Below are 23,798 nucleotides of genomic sequence, written 5' to 3'. Positions count from 1 at the left end.
GGCCCACCAAATTCATGTTCTCACCAGAAATTCATACTTTCTAGAAGCAAGACTGCTTTGTGAGCCAGTGCGCTGGAAAGCAGCCATGGAGCTGGGTCTGGCTCAGCCACAGCTTTGCTGCACTCAGTTGGCAGACACGTAACAGGTCACGTGGCAGGTGCGTGCAGATACGTGTTCCCTTTGCTTGGATTATCTGACATAATCCATACAAGTCTAAGGGAGACGTCTGAGTTCCAAGATGGTCTTGCCCTTGGCTGCAAAGCTAGGGAAGGCCAGAGCAAAGATCTGAATCCATGTCTATTGTTTCCAAAGCTTATGCTTACCTAGAGCCACTACTGATTTCTGAGCATATTTGTCCAGAAATAATTCCAAATTTACGTAAACGTTACAATGGTTAAGAAGAGGACAAAGAACACCCATAGATCTTTTACCCAGATCCACCTACTGTTAACTTTTTGTCCCTTTTGCATTGTCATTGCACTGTACATTTTTAACCTCAGAGAAAATGTGTATGGAATGGAAGGCTGGATGGATGATCTGTAGGACGGAAGAGACCTGTGGTCTCATGAGATGTGATGAATAAAGGATGAGATAGGGCCCGTAATCAGTGGTCAAGGTGGGATGCTCGTCTCTCTCTCCAGTTTCACCTCTCACTATTCCTTCAGCCAGAGATTTGGGGTCTACTCGATTCTAGGATCTCACCTCCATCCCTCCCCTCAGGGTACCACATACCCTCTGCCCTCACAACCTGGCATATCTCCTTCTGCAGCAACTTCGCTTTTATTCTACTACATTCTGTTTCCTGGCATCTCAGCTTGTGTTTCAGAACAGCCTCTTACCCTCAGTCCCCAGAGCCCTCCTCTGCAGATAAGGCCTGAACTTTCCCTTACCTCTCCTTTTCCTCTGAAACAGGATCAAACTGTGTGCATATGTGACAGAAAGAGAGAACAAGAGAACGAGAGAGAGAGACACACATCTATATCCCATTAGCATACAGTTTGGCTTATAATTCCATAGTTCTTATCACTACAGAAAAATCCCAGCTTAAGAACTTCCAAATTAAACAAGCAACCAAAACAAACAAACAAACAAAAACAAGCAAAACTGGTGATATTCATGCTCTGGTCCCCTCTGCAAGAGAACTAATCTGCAAGGGAATTAGAATTAGTGCTGGATGTCTAGAATGGGCTCAGCAACCAGTTGTTGAAATGAGTGAGGTCCAGAGAGGAAGAGAGGTTTGTCAGAGACACACAGCCACCAGCACAGAGTAGGGCTCGGTGATTCATGCTTGAGCTACTGAAATAACCCAGCAGCTATTGTGCCTGGAGCTGGCCATATCACCTGCACTTCTCATCTGGACTCTCCACTGTGCTCTAGCCTGATCAGCATTGCTTCCCTGCGTGAGCTGCAGACTCCTGCCCCGACCCCCTCTCACACACTGCACAGCATCATGTTTACTGAGGTCGTTGACCTTACACATACAGGTTAAATTGGAATGAGCATCAGACTTGATGACATGAGACATGAATATCCTCATATGACAGATGGGAAAACTGAGAGGCTAAGAGGGCACAGGCTTGCCAAGCATCGCTAAGCTAGCTAATGTGGCGGGGGGGTGTCTGGACATAGGCACACATCTCCCGACTCTCGTGTGCTGAATGGAGCACCATCTCATTAGTAAGGTGAAATCCTGCCCAGTGGTGAGCTAGCACATCAGCTACTTCATTAGTTAATTCTGCATAATACCATCAGAATTGGCCACCCTGAAACAAGCATTATACTAGTTGGTTATTTACTTGAACATAGAACTCTTTGCTTGACAAACAGAATCTTTTAGGCAGCATGATCCTACACAATATGAGGTCATGTTCATTTCACGTGGCATTGTGAAGTTCCACGCATGCATCCTGGACAAGGAATACAGGTGAGAGTTATCTGTATGGCATAGATGGTTTAAGGCAGGGGTTAGTGAGCTGATATCTACTAATGAAATCTGAATTGGCACCTGTTTTTGAAAATAAAGTTTACTTGAATACAGTTATTTTCTTTCATCTGTGTACTGTGCAATAACAGAGTTGAATAGTTCCATGGACATGGTCAGCAAAGTTGAAAATGTGTAGTATTTGACCATATACAGAGAAAGGTTGCTGATGTCTTAAATAGGAAATATGCCTAGATACACATGTCTTGGTCTCCCCACCCTTTTGTGTGTTTCCCCCTCTCCCTGCACTCACCACACTGACTATAGTTCTCTGCTTGGGGATGAAGTCCTTCCTGCCGCACCAGACGCTCTGCCAAACCAGTCCCGTTCCCCTTACAGAGAACCTAAGGCTCAGAGAAGCCAACACCTGCTCTCAGATCGTACTGTAAATCTCTTTAATAATGTATCCTGTTGCCAAAAATGGGATCTTAGCTTGATTTAGTCTGGAGCTCAGAATGTTTTAAAGGGAAAGAGAGTATGGAAATAAAGAACAAATATTTTCTGAGCATCTTTGAGTGAGTCCCAGAACCCTCTGTCTCTAGATTTGCTCGCTCTGTGAGGTAGGGGTTAACAGCTCCATTTTATAATAATGAAGCAGCCAGAGGTTAAAAACCCACCCAGGGCCACAAGGAGGGGACTCACAGCTGGGTCTGGCTGAATCTAACACCAGTTCTATTTCCCTCATGGAATACGCTGGGAGCGATCCACGTGCAAAAATCTGCTGCACTTTCCCTCTCTCCTTCTCTACACCCTTCCCCCATCAGCCCAGGGGTGTCCTCTAGGCCTTGTCACCTGCCCACCACCCCCACTTGATGGAGCACACCCCAACTGCATTCAAAGAAAAGTTGAAAACTCCATTCTAGGCAGAGTGGCATTTTCACCATGGATGCTCTGGCCCACCCGCCACTGCTGAGCAAGTCCTTCTCTGAGGTAGAAAAAGGGGGAGGCCAAGGCCCCAGCTCTGCAGAAGCAGGAAGGACAGGGAAAGAGGACAGTAGCCCCTTTTCCTGTAAGTGAGGATGGAGTGAGAGAAAACAGAAGGCAGAAAAGACCAGCATCCAATATGAACACTTAAAATAATCCAGATGTGTGCCGCGTTCTTTCTTTCATTCATTCATTCAAAAATACTGAGACATCCACAGGTACATGTTTAAACTCTGGGATACTATGCTGATTTAACCAGAGGACCGGGGATTCTATGCAGGTTCTGCTGATTTCTGCTAGTGGGCTTAAACTTATGCAAAATGTACGTCTGATCTTCTGCTACTTCAAACAAGACTTTATACCTTAGCCTTTTTTCCCCATGATGTTGACATGTGTTAATGTTGTTTTCCTTTCCCCAACCCCAAATCTATATTTTAAAATAGTTTTTTTATCTGCGTGTTGTGGCAGGCACCTGTAGTCCCAGCTACTTGGGAGCCTGAGGCAGGAGAATCGCTTGAGCCTAGGAGTTTGAGGTTGCTGTGAGCTGTGAGGCCACGGCACACTACCATGGGCAACATAGTGAAACTCTGTCTCCAAAAAAAAAAACCTAAAATAAAAGTCTTTTCTTGGATCCTGATTTAAAAAAAGAAAAAAACTAAGCCAGTGCCTACTATGGCCCCATCCCTGTGGTTGGTGCTGGGGATAGAAAGCTGCACACAAATGACAAGGTGTCTCTCCTTGTGAGGTTTCCAGTTCAGCGGAGGACACAAACAGTACCCAGGGAACGTTTCAGTAAGTGTAAAATGATAGTAGCCATCAAGTCTGAAAAGGGGCAAGATCACAGAATTTGCTACAGAAATAAGGCTGAGAAAGCAGCTCAGACATGGGATGGCTTTGCAGACAACGTGCCATTTAAGCAGAGACATCGGGTGAGTGGGGGTGGGTGAGTCAGAGGGCAGGAGAGAGTTTCCAGGAGGAAAATTCTGTGATGGTTCTGGCAGGACAGAGGTGGGAGTGCTGGGGAGAGGTCTGGGTGTCAGGAGCAGACAGAGCCCTGGGGAGACATCAGGACAAGAGCACTTTGGAGATTGCAGGTGCAGTGAGGATTTCACATTCCATCCTGGATGCAAAAGGAAAGCAAGGAGAGCTTCTAAATGGAGCAGAAGTGTGATCCCCATTCGCATTACTTTTTGTATTTTGGATTAACAGAAGGCTATATACAGTTAGGTTACATTGTTTGCCTATGTGAGGAAAAATTCAAGTTGTATTTGAGTCTTTCACCCAGGAGGTGTGCCATATACACCTACATTGTACCTGTTAAGTGAGCTTCCCCTCTTCTTCTTCCCCTTCCCCTCTTCTTAAATTTAATTCTCTTTTTCCTCTTCTATGGGCCTGTAGTTGTTCATCTACTAGTTTCAAATTAGTACTGAGTACATGGGATGTTTTATTTTTCCATTGTTGAGATATTTTACTAAAGAGATTGTTCTTCAACTCCACAAATGAATAAACTGTGGTATGTGTCCCATCTACACTTTTTTAAAAGATCCCTCTAGCTGCAAGTTGAGAACGGTTGAAACACACCAAGCAAGACCACTGGGAAGGGACTTTCATCAGTTGTTAAGCAAAGGTTCAGGCAGCTGGATGTAGGATGGTAGCGGCAGAGGAGGGAGAACGTTTTTAGGGCAGTTATGAGGGAGATGCTCTTTATCTCACTGAATCCTGACAATGACTCTGTAAAGGAGGTGCTCTGGCTCCACTTTAAAGATGGGAATACTGAGGCTGCTGGTTCATGTCATGCAGATCAGAACAGACAGAGCCGTGTCTGAAGCCCTGATCACTTTCCAGCCTCCTCCTCCAGGAAGCCTCCCGTGATTAGCTGTTCCTCCCTGTCTTTTTCCTCCTACAGCTGGGATAATCTGAAATGCTCACTTCAATAACTGGCCATGTGATGCTTTGTTTTCTGAAGTATTCCAACAGTTTCCCCAATGCCATGTGACTCAGTGTAGGGGCCCCAGGAGAAACCTATCTGGTGCTGACTGAGTTGCTCTCTCTGGTATCCCTCTTAATGCTCTCCTTACAGATTGCACGAGTCAGACTCAGAGACCAGAGTGACTTACACAGGGTCACAGGGAAAAGCGGTAGCAGAGCTGGGACTGGAAGCCACTATCCCTCTCACTCTCAGATGACCACAGAGACTCAACTTCCTTCTGAGTACTTCAAAGATGATGGCAGTTGAATGCCTTCATCCAAGCCCATACGTCCCTAGATTTAGGAAACGCACCTCAAATCCTATTTATTGGATGGAATCCTATTTTTTGGAAGGAGGCATAGTGAATTAACACGGATCCCAAAATGCTATGAGGTGACTGCTCTGGACTAGCACAGGGACTGTCTTTCCTATTATTTTTTCTCTTTTTTCCCCACCCTTTGCACTTTGTCATTGCTTCAGACTCACTGCTAGGCTGGCTTGCACGCCCCTAGGCAGACCACAGGGAGCTGCTGACTCACAGCATTTGCTAAAGAGGAGCAGGGATGATGGGGGTCCAGGCAGGCCTAAGGGACCCAGGGCAGAAGAAAGCCAATGGCACAGCTGAAGGGGATAGCAGAGCCATTCTAATGTCGTAGTCAGACCCTGCCCTATAAAAGAGAAACAGAGAAGGGGGCAGGCATTGGGTGCAAGAGAAATAATTAGGATGCAACGGGAGCTCCAAGGACAGGGATTCTCATAAATACACAGACCGTCCCATGGATGCCCAAGGGAGAAGGGACCTCAGAGGTCAAATATGACAAGCTGACACTCCCACTCTCCTGTGTTTCAGACAAGAAAACAGAGGCCGGGATGAGAGGTGAGATGTGACCACAACTGCATAGCAAGTTAGTGTCTCCTAACCCAACACACATACCAGCTCCGGGCCCTCCCTCAGCATCTCAGCTCCGCCTCTCCTCCTCACCCTTTCTAGGAGAGGCGGAAAGATAGTAGGGCCCGAACAAATATCTGTGATATGTTTGAAAGGAAGAAGAGAAGGAAGAAAAGAAAGAAGGACGGATTTATTAGGAGAGAGTCGTGGAGTAAAGCAGAGAATGGTAGGGAAAGGGGAAGATGATGAGAAACTAAGGAGAGAGATGAGAAGAAAAAGACAAATGGAGAACCAAAGAAAAAGCAGGAACGAAGAGAAGGAAGCAGTGATGACAAAGTGAGGGAATGAGAGGAGGAGGAGAAGAGCAGAAAGGAAACAGAAATTAAAACACACGACTCAAGAGACTGGGAGGCAAGGAAAGAAGTGATGGAAACCAGAGGTGAAGGGCGAGCGAGGTGCCATCAGTGGAGGGATGGGGAAAGGCAAAGTAAGTGGGTGTGGCACTCAGCGGGATGTAGGGCCAGAGAAGCAAAGGGCCAGCGTGTCATAGCCCTGACGTCCTCTCCTTCCTGAAGACACGCCCGGCCTTCTGGAATGCACAGAGACACTGAGCCAAATTGTTTATCACAAGTCCTGTGGTTCATTTTGCTTTTCTTTTTTTGAGTCCAACTCCAATTTATCGGAGATGAGCTCAGTGATGGATATTTTTCCAATTAGCTGTAAATAACCCAGTCCGGCTAAGGGGGCTCGCCAACTTCCACAGGCCTAATTCTGGCTGCTGGATTTGGGGAGAGAGAAGACAGGCCAAGATTTGTCAGTCACCAACTTCTAAATCTACAGTGCTGAAGATTCCAGAAAGCTAAGTACTACTTGTGGGCCTTGTGGCTAAAATCACATGGAGAAAGTGGAGAGGTGCGGAAGAGGAAGAGACAGACCGCATTAACCCAACTGCCACAGAGGCTGCTGGCCCATCTGGGTGGCGAACCGGTGGAAGCACTCCTCCCACGTGGGGCTCTGTCAGGGCAAGTCGCAGAGGCCGGGAGACATGGAAACAAGGGGAACTGAACTGGCATTAATGTCAGCCTTATTTCACCTTCAGGATACACCCGGAACCACAATAAATTTTCTATGTTACTTAATCAAAATTCATCTCCAGCCCTACAAGGCAGTTTATCCCCAAGATCCAGCCCCCAGATGAGAAAATTGTGGCACAGGGAAGGTAACTAACTTGCCTAAGAGCAAAAGGAGCTCAGAGAAGCTCGGTAACCTGAGCTCCTGCCGTTGCCATCAAGCCTGGGTAGGACACATGCAGGAGGGTTTGTGAGAAAGATTCCCCCTCTCCCCACCTAGGTCCCTCCTCAGCCCACTTCTCTGCAGAGGGGGGAGGGCCACACATCCCATCACATGACCTGACATTTGGCCACCTGACCTTCTTTTCAGAGAGTGGTCAAAGCCCATGGGTCAGCTCCTGGTCACTGGCATGAACCTGAACCCTAACCCACCCTCCCAGCGGCTGCTTTCCCATCCGTACGGAACACTCAGGAATGAGGAATTACATTGGCAGGTGATCGCCTGAACTATGCTCTGTTTTCGCTTCACAGAGCATTGAATCATCACAGAACTATGCATCCTGGCCATGAGGTTTAGCCCTTTATGGAGTCTAGTTTCCGTATTTTGATCTCACCTTACACTGAGTTTTTGACAGGTGAAATAATTATGCATCAAACTGATTTTTATTTGTTAAAGACATTATCTAGAACAGGCATCCTCAAACTTTTTAAACAGGGGGCCAGTTCACTGTCCCTCAGACCATTGGAGGGTCGGACTATAGTTTAAAAAAAAAACAAAAGCCTATGAATAAATTCCTATGCACACTGCACATATCTTATTTTGAAGTAAAAAACCAAAACGGGAACAAATACAATCACACCACCTCATGTGGCCGGCAGACCACAGTTTGAGGACCCCTGATCTAGTGGTCCTGTGGTCTCTTGTTTACAGGGACCAACTGGAGCATTGGAGAAATCTATAGTTTTGATGTCAGATAAATAGAATTTCCTGAGCAAATGCTTATTTCCACCCCTCGGACTCTGTGGTGTTATTTCTGAGTATGTTTCCCTTTACACTTGGGCAGCTGGGAATCTCTGATTTAACTTTCTAGTTTCTCCTAAGAGCTACATAACAGATGGATTACATTGTATCCGTCTTCTCTGAGTTTGAATAATTTTCCTTATTCCCATTTTCCTTTCGATCTGATTAGCTATTTAATGTCCTGCTCTGAATTCTGAAAAACTGCATATCCTAAAAAAAAAAAAAAATTCCCCCAATTTTTGGAGTGATGATATAGGACAGAAAGTAAATAAAGAATGAAGCAAGGAAAGAGGTCACTAGTCTGGACAGGGAAGTCGAGGCCACGCTCAGTGTTAACCAGATGGAGAAGACTGAGGATTTGTCACTGAGCACAAATCCGAGTCCAGGCTTCCCTCCTCCCGACTCTGGCTCTGGACCCTGCGGAGGCGCCGCTACCTTTGCTGCGGCGGCGACTTCGGTACTGCTCCGTGTAGAAGGTCAGCTGCGTCTCGTCGTCTGCCTCTGAGCCCGACGTCCCCTTGGCTCTGCCAAAGCTGATGCCCCCTGTGAGGAAGCATAACCCGTTGGTCAGTCTCGCCGGCCTCCAAAAGCCTGTTCAATCCCTCCACGGCCCGGAGATCAGCAACCCTGTCCCCAGACTGCTAAGCCCAAGTGGCCGTGGGGTCAGCGTAATTAATGGAGGGAGCGCGGGCTTTGCCCTGAGGCGGGCTCGGCTACGAACACAGCTGGGGACCTTCCGGGCTGTGGGACCTCGAGGACACTCCATACCTTTCTGAACCCGGGGCTTTCTTTAGAAAGGAGGGATGAGAACCACTAACCTTACAAGGTTGCTTTGAAGATTAAAGGAGACAGGATATGTAAAATTCCTGGTCCACGGTGGGAACTATAATTGATAGCTATCGTGGCTTTGGGTGATGAGCCCACCTCTGTGCCCACCTCTGTGAAAACACTCCAGGCAACTTAGTTTTACACATGGTTCAGTCAAGGGCTTGCTGCTCCCCAGAGCCGGTTGGTGGGGACGCGCGGACGTGCCCTACGCAGTGCTCGCTGGGCATCAGCGAGGGTGGTAGACAAATGGAATCCTAAGGAGCCTTAAAGCTAATTCATGGCTTCTGCTTACCAGTCGGTGAGACGCTAGGAATATGGGGGAAGCAATTCATTTCGACACCCAGGACCTCGGAAGGTTTTATGGAGGGGTGAAAATTTAAGTTAGGGCTGGAAGGATGGATGAGGCTTCAGAGCAGAAAAAGGAGTTCCGGGGAGAGGTGACAGCTTGAGCACCTGCAGGGCTGGGGCGGGAGTCAGAGTCAAGCCGAGAGCTGCCTGGGAAGAAGAGGCTGAGTACAAAACTGAGGGTCAGGAATGAACTCTGGGTGTCATGGAAGGTTCCAGAAAGAGAGAGCGTACCAGGAAGGACATTCCAGTGGGACCCAGGTCTTAAAAGGGGTTCCAGGCAGAGAGTGCAGCCCACAGGCTCAGTAGTGCCATGTGGAAGGAGAGTGGGTAGAGACTGCGCGCAGTGAGGCTGGGAGGGGGACAGGGGTACGGTGGGGTTTCAGAGAGCAGCGTAGGGACCAGCGCAAGGCGTGCATGTGCTGTGCGCAGTCACTTGTGCAGAAAGGATGGAGAAAAAAGGCAAAGAGGAATCAAGTCAAAATACTAATAGTTGTTAATTCTGAAGAGAGGAATGTGATAATTTTTATGTTTTTCTTTTCTCATTCTTTAATTTTTTTTAAAGGATAGGATAACAAAAAAGACAGATGATAATGATTGGTAAACTCTTTACCCTAGACAGGAAATAGCTAGGAGAGAGCTTCTGAGTGTGCTGGGAGCCAGTGTGTGGGCAGGAGAGAAGAGGGGCTTTAGTTTTGAAAACTGCAGTGTTGGGGCTTCAGACGTCTACGTTAATAGCTTGCCTCTAGAAGCAGACTGGAGAATTCAGTCAAAGTGGTTGTGCTGGATGGAGAATTAAGTGGCTGAAGGGTGAAGACAGAGGGAGGTGACTTTTCCAGACAAACCCTTTGTATCTTTTCAATCAAGCACCGGTAAACCTATTACCTATTCAAAAATTCCAACTGAGGAAAAGAAAAACACACATTGGAAGAAAATGTTATTCAATTCACAAAAGGATTTACTATGTAATTTCCTCAGGTAGAGTATTTTAAATGGCATTCAGTACACAGAAATTCCACTCGCAAACACTTCTGCAATATGGTTATTACACTTCATTCATTCTAGCAATATTGTTGAGCAATCTACCATATACCAAGAAGATTTGTATCCATTATTGCAGACAATCCTCATCATGATATACTCATAAGACAGGTGTAATTAACAAACTAGATAATAAAGTGAAGACACAAAGACATGCTTAGGCGAAGATACTTGCCTAAAAGTCAAACAATGATGTCTTGGAGACTTAAGATTTAAATCTTATCTGGTCTTTCCACCTCAAATTTAGGCTCTTTTGTACACAAATCGCTTGGAACAATGAAAGAACAAATCTCAGGAAAGCAGATTGCCCTTGAGTGTCAAGGTGCCAAGTACTTAGTTCTCAGCTTTGCTTATATTTCAAATTCAGAGTGTCCTTGGAGGGAGGAGTGATTATGCCCACTTTACAGGTGAGGCAATGAGGTTCAGAAAAGAAAAATGATTTGCTGCAGTGAGTGAAGCTAGACTGTGAAAGCAGGTGTCACTGATGCCCAAGCTTAAATTTCTAAGCACCCATTATACCGTCTCTAAGTTTACTGCTCCATAAAATGCAAAGATTAATCCCTGCTCTCCTGTCCCACCTTCCTGGAGATAGTATTGTTAGGGGGTGGCCCAGGGACAGCTTAGGCAGGTTTTGAAATGCTTGAAGAGAAGAAGAAGTAAAGTTTTAGCAAGAAATAAAAGTTTATTTTAATGATTTTGATAGCAAACTCAGGCCCCGTCCTAGTGACTGCAGGCCCTATAGAAAGCTCATTGTCTACGTTTTATATACAACTTTTGAGGGGTGTCAGCTGCTTCTTGGAAATTTGCCAAGGTCTTGAGCAGCTCTGTTCCCATAACAACTCCCATAACTTATCTGTTGACATCAGAAAGTCCCAGGGATATCGATCCATCCCCCAAAATAACCAGCTCCCCCAAACAACCCACTTTTGAGGTCTTGTACCTGCAAGGTCTCGATTGGCCCCATTCCCATAACAACTTAGACCAGGCTGACCCAAGCCAGTCCAACATAGCCAAAACAGCCTAACCACAGCTGCCACCCACCCTGGCACCTACCTAACAGTATGTTCTAATGACTGGGAAAGTACAAGGGACAACATCATTCTCCCCCAAATGTGTCATCAGGCATGGTCTGTCCCTGAGCCTCAGTGCACACACCAGCACTGAGCCTGGAGATAGCAGAAGACTCCTGATTCTACCAAATGCAGATCTCCATTTAAAAGCTTTGCTTTGAAATGGGGTAGGGACCCCATGGAAATTCTAGAAGCGGCTGGAGAGCAGAGGTCCACAGAGGCCAGCAGGGCTTTTTTAATTGCATTAAGACATCCAAATATTTTATTGTTATAAAAATAGAAAAGAAGAAAAGAGAGGAGAGGAGAGGAGAAGAGACGAAAAGAAAAGAAAAAGGGAAAAGGGAGCAGGGAGCGAGAGAGAACTTTTATTCATCTATGCATAATTCATGGCCAAGGGGAAACAAAGCCATCTGACAAAGTAGTTCCCTTATGTTCAGGAAGCATCTGCCACACTTCCTGCTGTGACTAGAGCAGCCGAGCAAACAGGAGGAGTCCAGGCCCTTCAGGAGCCTGCCCCAGACCTTTCCACAGCCCTTTCCATGTCCACCCCAATCGTGGAGACATTTCAGCTGCAGCCGCCTTCCCTCCCTCCCTTCCATCTCCATCTTTGTCATCTCTCCTGTCCCATCATAAGATGTGACGTCTCATGTCCCTACCTTGGGGACCAATCATGGCAAATGGTATTCATACAACATTCCTCCCTACTGTGGCAGACTAGTGCAGATGACAGGAAAGTCACCAGGCAATTCTAATATGACAAGAAAAAAGCTAACACATGCCTGGCACCGTCACTCTGCCAGGCGCTTTTCTAAATCCATTATATGTGCTGACTCTTTTCTTTCTTAGAAGAACCCTGGGAGGTAGGTTACTTTTTTTCCCATCTTAATGGATGAGGAAGTGAAGGCACAGGGACATTAAGTAATTTGCCCAGGGTCACACAGCTTTGTAAGTAGTAGAATCATAATTCACATTCAGACAGTGGCTGATAAGTCTATTTCCTTATTCTCTGTGCTGAGGTGCAATAAAATATAAGAAAATACTTCATTTAATGTCCACAGCCATCCCTGCAAGGGTGGCATCATGAGCTTTGTCTTACAGATGAATAACGTGTTCTCAGGGAGGTAACATGAGGTAGCAAGCGGGGGAGCTTGGATTGAAATGAGTCTGCCAACCTACAACACCTGCCTCATAGCTAATGCAACCTCGAAAAGTTACGTGTGTGCACGCACATGTGTGCACCGAGCTGGAGGGGTGGTGAATGCTTGATGAACTGACTGCCAAGTATTAGGAGGTCTGTTAGTAAATCCTGATGCCCGGACACATTTTCCACTTCTCACTGCTTCTCCTCCAAGCTTCTGCAGTGGTTCTTTTCTTAGAATTCTTATCAAGAAAGATCCTAGTGACCTCTTCATCTTTCTACATGGCCAAGCCTACAGAAACCACATCCCTGCAATGACCATAAAGGCTGCCCCTGCAAGTTTAAGTCTCCATTCCCACCGCTTTTCTGAGTCTCACCTCCTTCCTGTAAGGATCAAGGTAACCATTTTCAGAGTGGAAATGGAGGCTCAAAGATGATGCTCCTAGACCAGTCTGTCCAAAAGAAACACAATGCAAACCACACATGCAATTTTAAATTTTCTAGTAGCCACATTAAAAAGGTAAAAAAAAAAAAAAAAAAAAGCTGGTCTTGGTGGGTCACACCTATAATGTCAACACTTTGGGAGGACTGCTTGAGGCCAGGAGTGTCAGACCATCTGAGGCAACACAGTGAGACCCTGTCTACAAAAAAATTTAAAATTAGCTACGTGCGGTGGTACATGCCTGTAGTCCTACCTGCCCAGGTGGCTCAGATAAGAGGATGTCTTGAGCCCAGTAGTTCAAGGCTACATTGAGATATGATTATGCTACTGCACTGCAGCCTGGCTGACATTTAGAGACTCTATCTCTACATTAAAAAAAAAAAATGAAAAATGGCCCAAATCAATTTTCAGAATATATTGTATTTTGCCCTGTATTTAAAAAGATTCTCATGTCAACATGTAATTTAAATAAAAATTATTGCTGAAATAGTTCATGTATATTTTCATAATAGGTCTTCCAAACCCAGCATGTATTTCATGCTTACAGCACATCTCAATACAGATAAGCCACATTTCCAGTACCCACCATATTGGAGAGGACAGTTCTAGAGGCATTTGCAGACCACAAATATTACTGAACGTAATTAAGGGTCAGGATCTGAGTACAGGAGCAAGATGAATAAGCCACAGGCTCCACTAAGATGTTAAATCATTTTTTCTAAATTTGACCTGAATTTAAAAATGGAGTTGCTGGGATGCCATTAAGCAATGATAACCATGGTCCCAGCCTTCAAGGCACATGGAGTCTAGTTAGTCTCTATATTGGTTTTAATCCATGAGTTAAGGGAAGTAATAAATTTCAGCAGAACCAAATTAGGAATGGGAATCAGATATGAGCTCTAATCCTTGTTAGCCGTGTGGCTGTGGGCAAGGCTCCTGACCTCTCTGAACTCATCTTTAAAAGAGGGATGATAATTCTCAGCTCACATGGTCACTATGAGAAAAACTTATGTGCAGTGTAAACATTCAGCACAAAAATAAAGAAATGAGAACGGGGGAATATTCCTCATTTACTTAATGCCCATCTGAGTTTTATAGAAGGAAAGGACCTGATTCTAGTCATCACCCCTCCACCCCCACCTGGAAGCCACCCAAGGCATAGGGCCTCTGAGTGTCCATTTCATCTGAAGGGCCCACAGACCAATTGCTGACTGAGTTGGAGGTGATTCAGATGGCTGAAAAAGGGCTCCCTCTGTTAGCATTTTAATATAAAATTGGTGATTTAGTGTAATAAAATGCAGCTATTAATTACATAGGGCAGGTTGAGTATTTCTATTTTGGGGCTTAAAGAAAGTAAGACTGGCCAGAGACTGCCATGAAGAGAGAAGAGGTAATCTATCTTCTGGAAGCAGCAGCTGCTCTGTCCTTGCTCCTCGGGCCCTTGGTTGCTCTGGTCCTGAATTGTCTGAGATAGAGCCATCAAGAAGACAGGCTAATTCATACCACAGCATGGAGAGCAGTGCTCAGGGCACTTTCCATGCAATCATATCCCATCCACACCTTACAAGGGGCCTCAGATGCAAGAGTTATTCCAACTTTACAGACGAACAAATCAACATTCAGAATCTCAATGTTGCTTATCCCAAATCACAGCAATTACAAATGGCAGAGCCTCAATGTGACCTGGCTTCTGTCTGATCTCAAACACCTCTGTTCTCATAAAAACATATTCAGTGTCATTAGTCATTAGAGAGATGTAAAGAGAACCCATAGATACCAAGTCAAACCCATTAGGTTGGCCATAGGCAAAACAATGAAAAATAACAGACTTTGGAAGGATGTAGAGAAACTGGAGCCCTCATGCCCTGCTGGTAGGAATGCGAAATGATGCAACCCCTGTGAAAACCAGTCTGTTGGTTCCTTAAAAAGTTAACCGCAGAATTACACATGACCCAGGAATTCTACTTCTAGACATATAACCCTGAAGAACTGAAGATAAGGTATTTGTGCATGAATGTTCATAGCAGCACGATTCACAAAGCCGAAATGTGGAAACAAACCACATGTCCATCAACTGAGGAATGGGCAAACAGAACGCAGCATATACACACGGAATACGATTGGGTGCAGAGACACACGGACATTCTCTGGAATGCTGGTCCACGGTCCCGTGTGGATGAACCTCTCAACTCTCTGCTCTATGAAGGAAGCCAGGCACAAAAGGCTAGACCGTGCATGGTTCCCTTTATAGTAAATTCCTAGAAGAGGTAAAGAGAGACAGAAGTAAATTAGTGGTTGCAGGGGTGGGCAGAGGCAAGAGGAGAGGAGAGGTGACTGATAATGAGTCTGGAATTTCCTTTTGAGATGAAAGAAATGTCTTGAAACTAGATAGAGGTGATGGTTGCACAACCTTGTGAACGTACTGAACACCACTGAATTAAAATGATTAATAGTTAATTTTATGTTATGTGAATTATACCTTGAAAATGTAAAAAAGAAACTCGCTGTTCTCTTTGTACCATTTTGCAAGACTAATGACAGAACTGTAGAGCGGCGGTGTGAGCGCTGAGAGAGGGAGGGAAAGGCAGAGTTGGGACACACTGTGAAGGCTTTGCAGAGCCTCCTGCAGGGGAGCCGAGAGCTCAGAATCCCTAAGCCCTGGCCCAGTGTCTGGGGGTGCAGAGGGTGACCCTTCAGTCTGTCCTAGACTAGTGGTCAACTCAATATTCACAAGACTCACGGGTTTCTGCATTTGTTCTGCTATCATTTTACTAAGAGCCCTCTCTGTACCAAACACTTCTAGGCACTGAGGATAAAGTAGGGAGTACAACAAAATTTCCAGACTACTTAAGAGTTAACTTTTTGGTGGGGAAACATTTAAGGTATTTTTGGCACGTCACTATAGGACTCAGAAAACTCTTCTACCTGACCGTTCTTGTTCTAATTTTGCTACTAACTAAAATTGAGGTATTGGAGGTATTTAGAGGCTTCCCCAGGATGACATAGATGGTTGGCGGCAAACGAAGGGATTTGACCCTAGGCTTGCTCTGGGGCTAGTCATGGCGTCCACATAGCTTGCAAGTCATGTTGTGGGGAAGGCTGGAGTAAGAGGATATGTATGAGAGTTAACTCATTGCTCTGCTTTGCAAACCCAGCTTCTCGGCTTGGGCTTCTCTGCCAGCCTCGGGCAGGCCCAGCCCTCCGCATTCCATCCCCTGCTCTTGCTATTGTGATGGATGGTGGTGACATGTTAAATTATTCAGGCTCCGTGTCTTCCTCAAGCTGGTGACAGCGATATTGCATTTTTAGATTGCCCAGAACTGCATCAGATGGAGAAATATGTGGCTTGGGAATGCAGAAACTCATATGACCCCTAACCATCCAGGGACTATAAATGGTGCCAGTCATGGAAAGAGGACAGAGGTCACTGAAACGTCCCACACTCCCTAAACCAAACAACTCACAAATGCTCCAAGCTCTAGAGCTAAACCACAGATGTTCTTACACATTCACCTCTCGGAGATGTTTTGACCACAATTGTTACCTGTCATCAGGTACCTGCCCAGGAACAACGGCAAGCACTTTACACAGAGGTGACTGTGTCATTCCTTCAAATGTATACACAGCAGCACTTTCAAGGTTCAGCTCCTAACTTGCAGCGATACAGCCAAGAAAATGGCAGGACCTGGATTGAAACACGGTTGTGTCTGATCCTCCAGGGAAGAAAGTTCTATTGTATTCTTGGGAAGAATGTTGAATTTTTAAAATTGATCTTTAGGTTGAAAAAATACTTACGGCAAAACATAATTAAACATGATTGTCTATAATTTCAGGGAAAGAAGGAAATAACCAAGAAGTCCATTTATAGAAGACTGATTAAAAAATGATGATACATCTCTCAAACAGACTTTCATGAGACCATTAAAAACAATGATAGAAATCAATATTATTGACATGTAAATCTGTCCATGATATACTATTGAGTAAAAAGTACACAGAGAAGACTCTAAAAAGGGATTCCACTTCATGTAAACTTAACCCATTTACTGATACTTGGTATAAATCTCACTGTGTGTGTAATAAAAAATAAATATGCTTTAAGTTAAAAATAAAGTAAAAAATCATTCTGAGATATTCATGATCTAAGCTTATGAACTAAATTTTGAAAAGCTTACTGCAAAACTGTAAGTACAAAATGATCTTGCCTTATTTTAAAAATGGACACATAAAATGTGTAAAATGTGTAAATGTGCAAACATATACAAGATATTGAAAGAAATATATTAAGGTGCTAGAGTGGATATTCCTTGGGTGATAAGATTTGTTTATAATTTTCTTCTTGTTGCTCCTCTTAACAATTTCCCTCCAATGAACATTTAATACTTGCCAATAAAAAAAGACAATAAAAGTTTTGTTTGTTTGTTTATGAATTTATTTTTAAGACAGGTTCTTACTTTGTTGCCTAGACTGGAGTCCAGTGGCACGATCGTAGCTCATGGCAATCTCCAACTTCTAAGTTCCGGGGATCCTCCTGCCTCAGCCTCTCACAGTGCACACCATCTTACCTGGCTAAATTTTTAAAAATGTTTTTTTAGGCATCGGTCTTACTAGGTCACTGAAGCTGGTTTTGAACTCCTGGCCTCAAGTGATACTCTTACCTCCACTGTTTATTTTTGAAAATGAGCCACCTTTATTGCTGCGTTAACCCATTCTTCATTTGACATTTAGTGTAAGATCATTCCATCACTCAAGAAGGGAGACATCTCAATTTATCCCCAAATTCTGGCCTGGGGAACTAATTATGGGGGAAAAGCTCACCAATCAAGCTTAACTCATTTCATGAAAACAAAGCTTTGTCTTCTGGAATAGCTATTGCTCTCTGTAGGATGCTATATTTCCCAAAGAAGGCCGGAACAAAATTTCCCATCCCATTTCCTCTTTTGCAATGTGATCTCTGCCATCAAAGAGGATCTCTTTTCCCTGCCCCTGAATCTAGGTTGGCATTAAGGATGCCTTTGTTATCCACAGAATGCAGAGGAAGTAACTGGATAATCTCCAGAGATAGACCCTGGAAAGCAATGCTGCCTTCGCTTGGCTCTCTGAAAATTGTAGCTCTCTAGATGATTCTCTCCTCTTGGGAAATCTGCCAGTGTGCTGTGAAGTTCTTAGCCAGAAAGAAAGCCCATGTGTAAGTGACGCAGTCAACAGTCACAGCTAAGCCCAACTTTAGGCCATCCCAGCCCATTCTAGGTGGCAAAAATGTTGGAGAAGCTTCTATTTGCCTTCAAACCCAGCCACCTGAGTCACCTGCAGATGTTTGAGTTTTCCAAACATTGTGGAGCTGAGATAATCCACCTATCTCCTCTTTATCATGTGTGAATTATTGACTACTAGAATCTATAAGTATAATAAGATTGCTGCTTTAAGGTGCTAAGTTTGGGATGACATATTATGCATCAGTGTATAACCAGAACCCTTCTCTTTTCCAGTCCTACAAAAATATCCACACTCCTTCCAAGCTGTCATCATATAGCAATCTTGGACAATGCCACAATGAACTGGTATCCAGAGACCCAGGTCCTCGGTTTGTGCTGTTACATACGGAAAGACATTCACATCTAGCTAATGCTACATGACAGTTAACACTTTTTTTTTTTTTGGCCAGGGCTGGGTTTGAACCCACCACCTCTGGCATATGGGACCGGCGCCCTACTCCTTGAGCCACAGGCGCCGCCCGACAGTTAACACTTTTACTTCCTTCCCCCAAACAGCAACTCATTTGACCCCCATAATAATTGGATGAGATAGGTACTGTGACCCGATAAGGATGCTAAGAGTCAGAGACACTGCAGATGGCTTGCTCAAGGTCACACAGCTCATACAAGACAGAACAAAGACTAGACTACAAGGCGAGAGCCAGAAGGTACAGCAGAGTAAAAGGGCAGATTTGAGTCTCTGAGGTTGAACAACTATCGAGTTCCCTGCAACTTCCATCCTCTGGATTCTATCTGACCTTTTGGAATGACAGACTCAGATTGTTCCCTCACCCCACACTATGGCCCATCAGCTGTCTGAAGACTCCTCATGCGCCTCTTCACAATCTTTACACCCAAGCTCAATATTCCTGTTCATGCCTTCAGGAGGTCCTTATATCATGTACTAAAAAATTATAACGTTTCGGATTATAAAGTCAATACATAGCTGTTATAGAAAATTTTTTTTTTTTTTTTTTTGTTATATCTCACCTAATTTTCCATGGCCCTCAGTGGTCAGCGTCCTGTGCATTTCCGGAAATAGCTGTTTTTTTTTTTTTTGTGTGTGTGTGTGTGCCTATAAATGCATGGTTAAAAACTCAGAGGAAGTGGATTCAGTTGAGAGGGAAGGCATTTGACTTATTATTTTTTTCTTTTTGCTTATTTAAAAAAATTTTCTAAAATAGAAAATTTTTCTAAAATAGAAAATTTTTTTAAATAAGCAAAAAGAAAAAAATAATAAGTCAAATGCCTTCCCTCTCAACTGAATCCACTTACTCTGAGTTTTTAACCATGCATTTATAGGCACACATTTTTACAGCTGAGTTTTATTGTCGTGTAACTTGAGTATATATCTATGTATACAGTGGTTCATTTATTCATGCTGAAAATATATATTAATATCCAATTGCATGTCTGACGCCTTTTCTATTATGTAATTTATATGTCATATGTGTACTTCTGTATAGGCACACATCTAGATCTGTATGTATATAAATATCTTGATTTATAAGTGCACGTGTATATATATATATACACACGCACATACACATATATACATACACACGCATTCATGTACCTTCATATACATTTAACAAAATGTTACTAGTGATTTTCTCTAAATACTGAAATTTTCTTCTTTTTGTTTACCTTTATTTCCCCCTTTTTTTGGAAGATGAACACAAATTGCTCATGGAATTAAAGTAAAGCAAAATGAAATATGTCATAAGCATTATCTCATGGCATTAAGTTATTTCTGCCAAAATCATGTCACAACTGGAAAATATTCTACGGTATCAGTGTCTCATTTATTTAACCAATTCCCTGTTGTTTAAATTTTGTATTTTTCCAGTTTTTCACTATACTAGTTTTATCATGCATTCGTATAGGTACATCTTTTTACACAGCCCTATGTGTCCTTGTGTTGAATTTTCTTGAGAGTACAAAGAGAAATCGCTAGGTCACAGTATTTTTGATCTGTTCTGTCAAGATGTCCTCCAGAAAGGAAATACCGATTTCACCCCATCAGCTGTGTGTAAGACCATTTCATTATATCTTCTGTAGCACTGAGTAGTACATCATTATTTTTACGTCTTAGTGATTCTGATATGCATCCTGTATTTCAAATCCATTCTGTCATATTTTCAACCTACTTCAATTTGTACATGTTCTTTTTGAGTTTTGATATCCAGAACTAGGCATGATAATCCAGGTATGATCTGACCTGCACCGAGCAATAATGGACTCCGCCTCCCTTTCTCTGAACGTAAGACTCATGCTAATGCAGCCCAGGATGCTTCAGCTGGCAACTGACTTTTACTCAACATGCCCTCGGTTCTTTGTTGATATGCACTGCAAATAAATCTGGTCTTTCCCATCATGTATTTGTAGAATTGATTTTTCTAAACCAAAGTAAAGAATGCTTTGTACTACCAAATTGTATCTGTATATTTCAACCCCTCTAGTCTCTCAAAATGTATTTTTTTGTCCTAATCCTCTGATCTCACGATTTCACTATTCCCTGACTGCATGCCCTCTATGAACTGTACAAACAGGAAAAAGAGCAGGAGGCACGGAAGGGAACAAATAGTGACAAAATGCCAGCTACGTGTCAAGCAACAAGAGTAGAGGTTTATGTGTGATACAATCATTTGGTACATAGGAGAGTGTAATTAAGTTGATGTTAATATCCCTGTTTAAATTATCAGGAAATTGATGTTTGTAAGGATTGTATGTCTTGGGCAAGGTCAGACAGCCAGTAAGGAGAAGGGGTGGGCTGGGAAGTTTAATTGTGGTCTTTGCTATTCCCAGTATCCCATACGTGTAAGACACTGACACAGATGCCTGAGAGAATGATATTGGAACTAGAACTTGGCAGCTCATAGCTAAAGAACTCTCTTCAGGTTGACATCAGACCCTTAATGACGACTCTTTGGGAAGATGTAATTGAATAAAAATAAACCACCTGACTGTACTATCAAATAGCCACATTTTCTCCTTTGGAAACAAACAAAAATTTGTTCATTCAATAAATATCTGTTGAGAGTCTGTAATGGACCGAGAAGTGGATCTGCCCTAGGGAATGACACAGACATAATCCCTGCCAAGAGAGCTTACACTTAATTGGGAAGATAGAATATTCAAACACACGCAAAATTTGATACATTTATAAGAAGCTTTGTCAAATATCTACACTGACACTCATATATCCCACATCTGTGGTAGGATGTTTTCGAGTTTCCTGTACAATAAACTAATCAAAGAAGAAATGCAGTTCACCTGCATGATTTACTCTCGGCAAACCCACAATGGCTTACAGGGCTCCTACCTCTCCTCCACAATCTCACCATGTAAATTTCACCAACCCACCCCACTGTTCTTAAGAATCAAAATTAAATTGCCAGGGGCTCAAAGGAGTAGGGCGCCAGCCCCATATACCAGAGTTGTCGGGTTCAAATCTGGCCCTGGCCAAAAACAAAACAAACAAAAAAAACCCTGTGAAATTAAATTGCCAAGTGCTTCACCACCTATTTGTAAGCCTGGTAAGATTTCTTTCCTTCTATAGAATTTTAGAAGCTCCTCTGCATGCCTTTATTCCTCCGAGATTATAATCAACTGTCTGGTCCTGAAAACACATCATCTTCAAATTATTTCAGCACCTGGAAAAGTCATTTGTGTGAGTCTTGAGACTGAAAGGGAGGTGACCAAGTCAAAGTAGATACTTACTACCCCCTCCTTGTGTTAGAGCACCATTTCTTATGAATCATCGTTATGCTGGCTTGCCTAGTTTTATGATATTTTTCTTGATATAAGTGACAGATCAGACAGATTCAGAATGAACTTCGCTCTATTCCTTCATCTGGTGGTAATAAGGTTTCAGTTGTTTCATGCAATGGGACAAACATTTTCTTGTTCTTATTGTTCCAAAAGCAATTTTAAAACCTTGTTCTATTTTTGTTTATTTTATTTTTCTTTCAAATTTGCCCACCATGCTTTGAGAAATTTGAAGTCTCAGTCTCACAACATTGGGCTAAACTGTTCCTCATGTTTAGCCATTTTTCCAACTTTTAGTTTCCTGTACAAATTGATCTTCTCCCTCTGGGGTTCCCAATTTCCTTCTGCTTTGCAACTGTCTGGGACTATCTGTTCAGATTTCATTCTTCAGAGCCTTCCTCTCTGCAATACACCTATTTCATGTTAAGAGTTTCTGGTCATAGAACTAGAAATATCCATCCTGTTATTAAATATGTGTACATATGTTCATAATTTGGTTATAATTTTTTCATCTTTTGAGATAGAAATGTTATTTCTTGGTTTAATAATATCCAGTTCTGGCTGAGTATGATTTTATAAAATGATCATTTTCATAAATTGCTACAAGCAGAGCAAATTGATACAGTCCTTTTGGGAAGCAATTTGGCAATAATAACAAAACAAAAAAAACCCTTAAAAAATGTCTATCCCTTCTGACCCTCTTCTGGGAATTCACCTTAAGAAAACCATCCTAAAGACAGGATAGGCTTTAAGCACCATTATATTCATTGCAATATTATTTATAAATATTGGAAATGGATAATAGCCTTAATTTCCAACTTAAGGGGAATGGTTAATGATGTTGAAATATGAGACAGATTTTTGATGACAGTGAAGTTTGTAGAGAATATTTATGCTCCATAATTTTAAGCAAGGACATAAAAACATAAATTATACATATACTATATATTAATAAAGTGATTATCAAAGGTAGAGGGGGTTCTGTGTATGGTAAGGGAGTATTATATTAACAGATCTATCCTTGTGCAGATGATACTAATAAATTCTGAACAAAATAAAAAATAAAATACACTACCTGAAGGCTCTGGAAAATAAATTACAGCAGGTATATTATGGAAAGAAATTAAAGCTTGGAGGAAGCAGCCAGCACAGGATGAATTTCCCATTTTCGAGGTATTCTGGTCTAGAGTAGGGCTGCACTTTCAGCACGGCTGAGGGCAACTGAAAAACTAAGTGAGTTTGCTGTCTTTGTGGACTGAAAACCCAGTGAATGGACCCCAAAAGGTAAGGCAGGAGTCAAGAATAGGGGAGAGCCAGAAAAAGGGAATCCACAATCTGTGTGTGATCTCTGCCCACATCTCTGGCTAAGCTCTAGACCACACATGTGCAAGGCGGACTCTGATAAGCTCAGCTATAAGATAATAAAGCACCTGAGATTTCAGCTGCTGCTCGCCACAGGCAAGACATCTGGAGTCTAACCAAGTTAACCACCTTCAAAAACAAAACATCAGCGTTATTTGTAGAAAAATAACAAAATACAGGAGCCTTCATACTATAAATTCACAATTTCCAAAAATCATTCCAAAATTACCCAACATATGGTGAACCAGGAAAGTTTTGTCTATTTCTAAGGGAACAGACAATCAGCAAAGGCCAACTCTAAGATGATCCAGATGTTGCATTAGCAAACAAGAACCTTAGCACAGTTATAGCTGTGATCAATTGGGAAAAGGACATGACGATTATAATGAATAAAAATATGAGAATGATTAGCAGGAAAAACTACATATATATGCGCATATATATAGTACATATACACGCATAAATGGAGATTTTAGAACTGAAATAAAAAAGATCACTGGGAAGGCTTTGTAAAATGGAGAAAAGAATCAACAGCCTTGCAGATAGAGTAATAGAAAGTCTCCAAATCCCCTAATCTGAAAAAGAGAAAAAAAATTAGACAGTGTTTAAGGAACCCAGAGACAATGTCTAAAAGTCTGAATCCAGTGGAAGCTCAGAAAGAGAAAAGAGAGCTCATGGAAACAAAAGAAAGA

The 23,798-nt window shown here is 42.9% G+C and overlaps 1 protein-coding gene across 4 annotated transcripts in view; it reads right to left on the bottom strand.

Annotated features, from left to right (window-relative positions):
• The window catches only part of ASTN2 (astrotactin 2), a 990,319-nt gene that overhangs the window by 649,305 nt on the left and 317,216 nt on the right, over positions 1-23,798 (bottom strand). For all 4 annotated transcript variants that reach the window (XM_053566512.1, XM_053566522.1, XM_053566529.1 and 1 more), the window contains one exon: positions 8,290-8,397. In XM_053566512.1, the coding sequence (XP_053422487.1) occupies positions 8,290-8,397 (108 nt within the window). The remainder of the gene's footprint in view (positions 1-8,289; positions 8,398-23,798) is intronic.

Source organism: Nycticebus coucang, chromosome 2, assembly GCF_027406575.1.
Source record: "Nycticebus coucang isolate mNycCou1 chromosome 2, mNycCou1.pri, whole genome shotgun sequence".
NCBI classification, from domain to species: Eukaryota; Metazoa; Chordata; class Mammalia; order Primates; family Lorisidae; genus Nycticebus; species Nycticebus coucang.
This window is presented reverse-complemented; position numbering and strand designations above follow the sequence as displayed.